This window comes from Carassius gibelio, chromosome B21 (assembly GCF_023724105.1).
Source record: "Carassius gibelio isolate Cgi1373 ecotype wild population from Czech Republic chromosome B21, carGib1.2-hapl.c, whole genome shotgun sequence".
NCBI classification, from domain to species: domain Eukaryota; kingdom Metazoa; phylum Chordata; class Actinopteri; order Cypriniformes; family Cyprinidae; genus Carassius; species Carassius gibelio.
In genome coordinates this window covers 5,816,535-5,826,921 of record NC_068416.1, presented here as the reverse complement: position 1 = coordinate 5,826,921, position 10,387 = coordinate 5,816,535, and the positions used below count along the sequence as shown (strand labels likewise).

The 10,387-nt window shown below is 36.6% G+C and overlaps 1 protein-coding gene across 2 annotated transcripts in view; it reads left to right on the top strand.

The window, feature by feature from the left end:
* Nucleotides 1-10,387, top strand: part of LOC127986476 (dihydropyrimidinase-related protein 3) — a 29,030-nt gene that overhangs the window by 7,828 nt on the left and 10,815 nt on the right. Inside the window, exons 1-7 of one of the 2 annotated variants that reach the window (XM_052588743.1) lie at nucleotides 412-554; nucleotides 4,490-4,578; nucleotides 5,956-6,140; nucleotides 7,923-8,087; nucleotides 8,975-9,036; nucleotides 9,251-9,331; nucleotides 10,289-10,357. In XM_052588743.1, the coding sequence (XP_052444703.1) occupies nucleotides 516-554; nucleotides 4,490-4,578; nucleotides 5,956-6,140; nucleotides 7,923-8,087; nucleotides 8,975-9,036; nucleotides 9,251-9,331; nucleotides 10,289-10,357 (690 nt within the window). In that variant the 5' untranslated portion in view covers nucleotides 412-515. Of the gene's footprint in view, nucleotides 1-411; nucleotides 555-4,489; nucleotides 4,579-5,955; nucleotides 6,141-7,922; nucleotides 8,088-8,974; nucleotides 9,037-9,250; nucleotides 9,332-10,288; nucleotides 10,358-10,387 lie in introns of those variants that run through there. The other variant, XM_052588742.1, reaches the window with a different exon arrangement.

Sequence of the window (10,387 nt, the reverse complement as noted above, 5' to 3'; positions counted from 1 at the left end):
CTTTGAAATGAACCCGGTTCATACATCGTTCTCAAAGTAATAAAGCTGGAGTTTGTTGATATCCGGGTGAAGAAAGTAGCACAAATCATTACAGTTATTATCCTTTTACTGTTATGGATAAAAATAATGCGATTTTTACAAAATTAATATCCTTTTCCTTATCCGATCCTTCTCGCTCTGTTGTTAACTTGCAGTAGACGTGATAATCAGTGAGCTTTTATTATTAGCTTTTACTGTGGCTACTGTAACAGTGTAAGAGATGGTCCGAATACATTCAGATTACTTGAAAATATAACAAAGATTAAATAATAAAGAAAATATGAATCATTTTTCGAACCGGTTCAGAATCAAGAGCTGTTCGAGAGAACCGATTCAAATATAAATGAGTGTTGTTATAAATGAGTGAGTCCCACACGACTCCTGGACACGGAGGGAGGAGCCCAGAGCAGACGACCAAGTCCAGTGTGCGCAACCACTAACAGAATAAAGACATCTGCATCAACCGAGATCCAACCATGTCTTACCAGGGCAAAAAGAATATCCCAAAGATCACTGTAAGTTCATGCATTTATATTCATATCTGAAAGCATATTTTCTGGAGTGGGTTAGATCTGTATGTTTGTGACCAGGAGTGAATGTCAGGAGAATCCTGGGTTGAACTGATAGTGAGGAGCTGAGACTGATTCCAGCTCAGATGTGTTTTTTGGAAAAAGCATATTCAAAGTGCAATGCCTAAATCATTACGACACCGTGGTCGTGTTTTTATCATTAAACTGATTCCTACAGTCTTTTATAGAGAGAAAGGAAATGTTGTGCTGAGTCTGAGCCGGTGTATACTGCAGCAAGAAAATCACGCCCATGACTGAGCCTTCTTCACTGCCAGCATCCAGCAGCACACAATGACCCCAGGCTGATTTTAGAGAGGATGTGTGTAAAGCTCGAGTGATTGTGCATGGGTCTTCGAGAGGCTTTTCTGATCATTTGCAGCGCAGTGTAGAGGTTTTTACAGAGATGTTCTTTGTCTCGGAGATCCTCGCGGTGCTGATGCTGTTAGACTGCGCACAGATTAATATTTTCTCTTTAGTATTTTGAAAAGACGTGTGCAAAATGTGCCAGAATCGCGCAAGAGATTATGTTTAAATGCGTTTCTCCGGTGTGTGCTGTGCTCTGCGGAGAGGCGAGGTGTGGTTCTCTCTTTCTCTGGACATCAGGGACTTACTCTAAAGAACCATCATTCTCTGCACATTAATACTTACAAGATATTATAGATTTAAAACTCGCTGATTTCTCAAAGTGAATGAGATTGCTTTTTCTCAAAGTCAAATTTCTGGTAATTTGCAATATGTTTTATTTTATTTTTATTTTTGTATTGTTTTGCATGTTTGAATCAACCAATCACATGCATGGCAAATTAGAATCTATATTTTAGTCTATCACGAGTTTGCCCGTACTTTTTTGATTGACAGGAACTAATGAGCTCTGATCAATGTCTGTTTTTAAAGGGGTCGTATGATGTAACTAAAAAGAACATTATTTTGTGTATTTGGTGTAATGTAATGTGTTTATGTGGTTTAAGGTTCAAAAACACATACTGTACATTATTGTGTCTCCTCTATGCCCCGCCTCCTGAAACGCATATATTTTACAAAGCGCATCGATCTGAAAAGCAAGGTGTGCTCTGATTGGCCAGCTATCCGCTGCGTTGTGATTGGCTGAATTCCTCAAGCGTGTGAAGGAAATGTTACACCCCTCACCAAACTGTGATGTGTGTCCCAGAGCAATGAGATAAAACCAATAAAACCCATTAAAAACTAGGCATTTGTTGCATCCAGTGGGGACATAATTACTGATTATAATAAGAGCTGCACAAAATTGTTGATTATTCCCTGCGATTATTAATTATGATTATCACATTGAATGATGTTAATAATACCATTGTTTGATGCAACTGCATGCCGTGTTTTTATATGAAAATAAACAAGCTGAAAACCCTCGAACTGAAAAACGTTTTAGTGCTTTTCAATAATATTAAACATCAAATGACAAATATACATCGGATTGGTTTCTTATTTAAATCATAAAAAAAGTAACAATATGAATGGTACTATAATGTTATAAACTAAAACAATGGAAAAAAACCCATATCATAACACGTAGAAAGAAAACAAAAACGTATATTAAGCGTGCTGAATAACGTACAGTAAGTGGACTTTGAACGATTTATTGCCGCTTTGAACGATTACGTAATTGTGGCATCCATAATTGTAATCGCGATTAGAAATTCGATTAATTGCGCAGCCTTAATTATAATGACTTATACTGTCGTTTTACATGTTGTGTTGTGTATCGCACCGCATAAACATAAAACCATAGTCATAGTGCGTCATACATACACTGCGATGCGATTAATGTAGTATATTACTTTAGCATTGGAATGAAATGTAAAAGACGACATCGATGTGATCGTAATACCAAAAATATTTATATTATTACAGATGTGGCAATGGAAAAGCTGTTATGAATACCAACATGGATCTAGTTCCTATAACCACAGCACAGGAGTCACAAATGAATTTTGACTTCCAAAAGACTAAAGTAAATATTCTACGTTCGATATTATTGTTGGTTCAAAGTCACCTTTTAGTGAATTTGTCTGTTTTTAACCCAAACTATGCCATGGTGCTTATATGATTTGTGCAGAACCAAGAAGATTTAACATGCAAGGCATTGGGGGATTTCATCCAAAGTTGTACAAAATATTAATTTAACAACCGAAGAGTTTACTGTATTTAATGTGATATGTATTATATACTGATTTAATATCAGTCTTTTGTGGAAATGATGGGAGTCTGTGCTTCCAATCGCAGAAATAAGGTACAGTTCAGCCTTTCTATGGGAGACCGAATCAATAGCATATTCATAATTATCTGTAATTGCAACAGTAAAGGAATTAATAAAGTGTGTTCTTGCTTCGGTTCATCATGAAGAAACCGTAGTTATTATTACAGTTAAAACTAAAGATATTTTCATTTGGGATTGGAATTGGTTTTATAGTCGATGCAGCAAAGCAGGATGATCACTGGAAGTCGTGTTCGGTTGCACGTTTGCTTGGTTTATCATAAAAATGAATTGAATCCAGCCACTATGTATGCATTAGACCACTTGTGTCCCCTCAAAACACAAGCGAGGAGCATGACTCCCCTGATTATAACATCCCAGATAACTGGGCCGTGAGTGTAACAGAGGCTGGTCATCATGTCGATGGATGAGCTCCAGTGTTTCGACTGCTATGTTGGCAGAAAAGAAGAAACTCTCATGAGCGGATGGTAAATATTTTGCTCACCAGGCAACAAGGCCGCAGCTCTGGATTCATACAGAGAGGTTTTCTAACGGTTAATGCTCCACGCCTTAATGTCCTCTGGCTCTGTGTTCTTTGGCTGTGTCTTCCCATTAACAAATGACTGCACTGTTTGCGTGATTGGACTCTGGCATTCGTCTAACTGTCTGTGCGTCAAAGTAATACACTTTCTGCACATTAAGGCCAACATCCTTGATTTATCAGCATCAACCTGCATTTATACAAACATGCATTTATTCAAATGGACTCACGCTGGACTTATATAACAAGCATTACTGAACGATTAGTTCTGTGCTGTTTTCATGTGTCACTTTGTATCTACGCAGAGCAACCTGTGCATTGTTAAAGCACTCTTGATTTGGATTGCTTTCTTGTGGTTTCAAGACAGGGAATGGTTCTTGTCAATTTGTCTTTGTTCAAATAATGATGAGACGGTTCCCTGTTGAGGCTTACGTTGTCTTTCGAGTTCTCAGGTGACGTGCTGTTATGAAGTGTTTCGGGTGATTTTGACCCTAAGTTGAAGTGATGCATGGAGCTACAGCAGCAAACCTCATGTAGTGACTGAATTTGAAATAGCAGGACTTTAAATTTACTTTAAACTGTAAGTCGTGTAGTGACAGAAATCAGTTTTGCAACAATGCAAGCAATCGAGCAGTTGAGATTTGCAATATAATGTGATTTAGCTCAATCATTTAGCCTATGTTTTAAAGTTGCACTCAGGATTCCTGCTGTATTGATTTTTATGCAATGTGTTTTTGATTCTTGTATTGCATTGCATGTTTTATTACACTACTGGCACATCACAGTAATTGATAATAAAATCTGCTGCTGATTATTTAGCTATTAATTTTTATGTTTCACCAGTTGTTGGAGTCTTAAATTGAATGATGTCTGTTTGCATCCTGTCCATAAATTCTCAAAAATGAGAACAGTTTCTAGAGTAAATTGTTGCAGAAAAGCGATCTTTGCAGCAATGTGTAGAACTTGTGACTGCATGCACATGCAAGTTGCATTAAAACCATCTTCATTTTTGCAATCTAAACCTAAAGTATGAAAATGCTTTTGCAGTCTAAATGATCATTCTCTCTCTCTCTCTCTCTCTCTCTCTCTCTCTCTCTCGTGTTTTCTCAGAGTGATAGGCTCCTGATTAAAGGCGGTCGGATTGTGAACGATGACCAGTCTTTCTTTGCAGACATCTATATGGAGGATGGAGTCATCAAGTAAGCTGTGTTCAGATACAGTACAGCCACACTGGACCTAAATACAGCTTCTTGTTCATTAAAAAAAAAGAGTTTAATCAAAATGTCATAACTCAAACATACAGAGTGTATGTGTTACATTAAAAAGCTTTTGAAAACAATAAAACAAATATTTTACATGCATCATATATCATTTTTACACTAAGAAGAGTTATACAACTGTTATTTATTCTAGGGGTGTAAATCAGATGGTTCATCACGATACGATACGATACCGATGCTTATACCCAGCGATACGATATTTTTCGATACCTCAACATTTTTACGATACGATTACAATTCGATCCGATACAGGAGTATATCGATTGATATATCAATATTTGTATATTATATATCCATTTTGAGCAACCATCTTCATTTTTATTAACTCACAAATGCAACCAAAATATATAACAAGAACATTTATCTGCTTTTTTTACATTCTGTACCTCAGCTGGGACATTCACAACATTTTTTTTTATAATAAAGAAAATAAACAATTGGAAAAACAATTCTGGATGCTAATATAGGCTCAGTGCTAAAAACATTTATTACAGATAACCAAATTACAAGCAATAGCATAAAATAACTACAATTCGACAAAGACATAAGTTCAGTAAACCGTGCTTTTCAGGTTTTTCAGTCTAAAATAAATTTCCAGGTATTCTACAGAAATGTAATAGACTAATCAAATGTAAAATAACTGCACAGTCTTAACTGTATAAACTAAATATAGATTATTTATTTTTGATGTTACAGTGGTTATTTAGTCCGGAGCAGTGCGCACTTGTATTTTTCTTTGACAGCATTATTTATTATTAGTTTGCTTTCACTCGAAGAACAAAGCACGGATTGAATATCCTGATACACATGCCTTTTCTTTCTCAACTGTTTACATTCAGACGTATGTATAACCGATATGTCTAACGTATTTATTCATCCATGCACAAGAAAGTAGAAGATTTAGTATTTGCGTGGTCTAGACGCGGCTGTCTGTGTGCTAGCTTGCGATTAGACGTGTGCGCTGAAAACTTCTGTACTGCCTACAATCCCGAGCATCTTTTATACTTCACCTTGTGCATTCTGTCCTTATATCAAGTCTAGATACATGAGTTTCAGCGAGGAATGCATGCGTTGGCGATAATGCATAGACGGACATTATGTGAAAATGTGCACAGTTCAAAATGTTGAACTTTATATTTATACTACAGATATCGATATTTTGTATGTGGCATCGATGCGTTATATCGTATCGATGTATCGATCCATATCGATGAATCGTTTCACCCCTAATTTATACCATAGTGTAGAACATTTTAAATCGTCTTTCCTGAGTTAACGTCTTCTGTCAACTTGAAGGCAAATTGGAGACAACCTGATAGTCCCAGGAGGGGTGAAGACCATCGAAGCCGATGGGAAGATGGTGATCCCTGGAGGAATCGACATCCACACACACCTACAGATGCCCTTCAGGGGGATGAACACTGTGGATGACTTCTCTCAGGGCACCAAGGCTGCTCTCGCCGGAGGAACCACCATGATCGGTGAGATCTGACGAAGACTGCCATGTTTATCTGTCAAACAGGAACATCTGCTGCTAATTTACTCAACCTCTGGCTCTCCAAGATGTAGGTGTTCTTTAGCTATTGTCATGTGAGGGCCTAAAACATATCAGGCTACAAAAAACGAACCCGTTTGACTCCTGCTGATATTTTGAGGTCTTAAGAAGCGAAACGATCAGTCTGTGCAAGAAACTGCACATTAATTAGTCGTTTATGTAATCATTTGTACACAATTATATCATTTAAGCACCTAATAATGATGAGAAACATGGATGTTTTTCATGTCTAAAGCATATGAAGTTAGTCTTCATCAGCTCAAATTTGAACACATTTAGAAACCATTTAGAAAATAGCTGTAGAACACATGGTAATATCTGAATTAACCGGCAAAAATATGATTTAATATTGCTGAGTGAAGCTAAGTGTTTTCATTTATACCACCAAAACTACTTTACTACCACGCTATGCTTCACAGAAGAAAGTGTGTGTGTGTGTGTGTGTGAATGAAAAGGGATAAACACTGACAAAAATAGTATGCTTCCGGTAACCACACAAAGCTCCTGTGTGCAGCCCACGAGGACATTTTAGTTGCGTGGAAAGACAGTAGTCCTTTCTGAGCGCCGCAGGCTACAGATGATGAAGAAAAAGTGACAACAGCTGGTGTGTAAGAGCTTGTTTTACAGTAATCACTGTGTTTACCAGGGACTGTTAGCACTGATTCATTTTAGAGTAAAAACCCAGCTGTAGACGTCCCTTTGTTCCCAGAGGAAGTGTGTGCTAGATTATACACGCAGATAATGTGGAGACAATGAAGAAGCAGTGAAATACTGAGAGGCTCCTCACCGGATCTGAGCGTATGTTCATGGACTAATGCTCCGAACATATCAGCTGCAGTAATTCAGTCTGATTCTGGGAAACACAATCTGATTCTATAATTATGATTTTTTTTTTGTCATATTGAAACTTTTTCCATATTAATGAATGAGTTGACCAACTTTGGAAATCAAATTGTGCAGTTTTATTATATATGTAATATAAACACCTTTAATGTAATTTTGAATACAACTGGATGATAATTAGTTAGGTACTAACTATAACATACAAGCAAATATAAACTACTAAAAGGTAAAAATAAATACTTTACAAGCAATGAACAAAAAGGAAGTATATGAAAGTATACAGGATACACCCTGGGAAATACACTGAAGTTAATATTGCAATTATATTTAAAGCAATGAATTAAAGGTAAAATAAAATCAACTTCCTTTTGACTCAATCATAAAAAGATTCAAATTCGCACACAATTTAGTAAGTTGTTTAACCAAATATATGGACCACAGAAACAGTCATAAGGGTCAATTTGAATAATCTCTGCATTGCTGTATGGTTTGTGAAGAGGACAATATTTGTCTGAGATGCAACTATTTGAAAATCTGGAATCTGAGCGAGCAAAAAAATCTAAATATTGAGAAAATAATCTTTAAAGTTGTTCAAACGAAGTTCTTAGCAATGCATATTACTAATGACAATACATTTTTGACATATTTACAGTAGGAAATTTACAAAATATTTCATGGAACATGATCTTTACTTAATATCCTAAATACTTTTTTTATTTTTGGACCCATACAATGTATCGTTGGCTACTGCTACAGATGTACCCCAGAGACTTCAGACTGCTGTTGTGCTCCAGGTCACACATGAGCTGTGTTGTCTGAACAGGAGTGTGAGCTGTCTCTGTGTGTGTGTGTGTGTGTCCTGCAGTGGATCATGTGATCCCGGAGCCGGGCTGTAGTCTGCTGGAGGCGTTCGAGCGCTGGCGAGAGTGGGCCGATGAGAAAGTGTGCTGTGATTACTCTCTGCATGTGGACATCACCCACTGGAGCGACGGCATCAAACAAGAGGTCCTGAGCCTCATTAAGGAGAAAGGTGGGAGATCTTTTACTATTACACTTTTTTTAAGATTGCTTACACACCAGGGCGTAGCATCTGGGTATGCAAACACTTCTTTCAAAGCTATTTTGACTCTTATGAAGATGGTGTTTTTGCACAGTTTTTACCCGTGGATATGACAGATGTAAAACACTACTATTTTGTGTTTTTTGATCGTTCAGTGTGCAGTGGAGCTCACTTGAGCTGCCGCAGTTTTACAGACTTGGGCCGAAGATTCGCTTCATGAGTGAATGGTTTCACTGAGTGTGCCTCAAGTACCACTTTTAGTGTGTGAGCAATAAAAAAATACAAAAGTAAGCCCTTGACCAAAGATTTGAAGCATCTAGATAAATAAAAGTAATTCTGAATTGTTCAAAAATGGTCCAGCATACTTAAAAAACCATTTGAAGTTAAAAATATAAGCAGGACAGTATCCCACAGGGATTGTGCTGTGATTTAACAAGTTATTTTTGGTCATTTGTACTATTTCTGACAGCGATGACAGCTTAACCTACACATCTGTTCTGCTGTGTATTACAAACTCATGCGCTTTTAGTACAGTAGAGCTTTTTTTTAAGGATTATAATAAATCTATATTTTCAGGTGCAGAATTTTAAAAAGCAGTTTTTTATTTTTATCACTATTTCTACTTTAAAAATCAGTATAAAAATCATAAATTATTCCACATCTCTGGTCATGATTCATCACTTTATATTAGTTAATGTTTTGGCCCATGCATTCTGGTATTTTCACCGTTCCATTAATTAATGACGGACAAAATCCCCTCCCTACTTTTTGTGTTTGTTTTCTAGTTTCTAGAACATCATGGAAGTAAAGAATGGTTGTGAATGCTGTTTTCTGATTTATGTGTTCTGTCTCAACAGGAGTGAACTCTTTCCAGGTCTACATGGCCTATAAAGACCTCTATCAGATGAGCAACAGCGAGGTAAGCCCAAGAAATTACAGTTATCATTTATTTATGCATGCATTTTTTTTATGTTGATCTGATCTGACCCTTAAAAATTGCTTTTGTTGGTGTAATAAAATGAATTTTTTTTTTAATTCAAAAATTCACAGCATTTTACGTAGAAGAATTTAGCCATTTATTCTGCCAAAAAAGTCATTTTAAAGCGATTTTCACTCTATGTGTGTATGAACAGCTTTATGAGATCTTCACCTTCCTCGGAGAGCATGGAGGAATTGCACAGGTCCACGCTGAAAATGGAGAAATAATTGCTGAGGTATGTGAACCTTATGAATATTAAAGAGGTTATGAAATGGAGAATCCAAAGATGTTACCATTAATGTGTGTCTTCGGCGTATGGAGTCCATCGATCACAAGAGCCACACTGTTTTCTGGGGCAAAAAACTTTGCACGATTTAGAAACAAATCTTCTGTTGTGTGTTTAAATATACTTGTTTGTACACAGTTATAATGATAGTTGCAATCTACTACATTTACAATATATTATCTTTAAATGTAATATCACATAATTTAAGATTAAAAATGTAAGATTTTTTTAATTTAAGATTTTTACAAAGTGCACTTATTAAAAGTTACTTTTTTAAAAGCCCTTTTACTTAAGCGTGTTAAAAGATCTAACCATTAAGATTAAATGACAGATAAGTGGCTGGTTTGTACATCATGTTTTCTAGAAGTTTCAATTGAAACTGTTTATTTATCTATAGTCACTCATACCAATCCTAAATACTGCAAATGCATTTATCACTTCCATTAATTCTGAAACAGCGTCTCAACAAAGACATTATTACTTTTCTACCGATGGAGAAATTTGGCCGCCTCAACATGTGTGATTTCCACATTTGCAGTTATGCAGTTTTTATTTATATGCTGTCTATTGCTTATTTTTAATATGCATCTGTTTACATAATCCGTCAGTTCACGTGTGTTTTTGTTCGGGAGATTTTATACTCGTTCAGAAGATGTGTAATAGCGCCCCCAAGTGTTTAACAGTGAAAACACAAAAAGCTGTAAAAGCTCGTCAATGGCGGGGAAAGAGTTAAAGAGCCCAACTTCCTGAAAAAATGTCAGTGTTCCTCAAAATAAATGATTACACCGTTCCCACCTCTTCTTTAATGACATTGTTCATGCACCACGTATGTTAAAAAAAGCACAAATAATACAAGGACAATGCAAAGAGTGACAGAAAAGCGACTCTGGTCTGTGTGTTGTTCAGGAGCAGAACCGTATGCTGGAGATGGGCATCACCGGACCCGAGGGACACGTTCTCAGCCGTCCAGAGGAGGTCAGAGAGCACAAACACAGCTGTATGCTC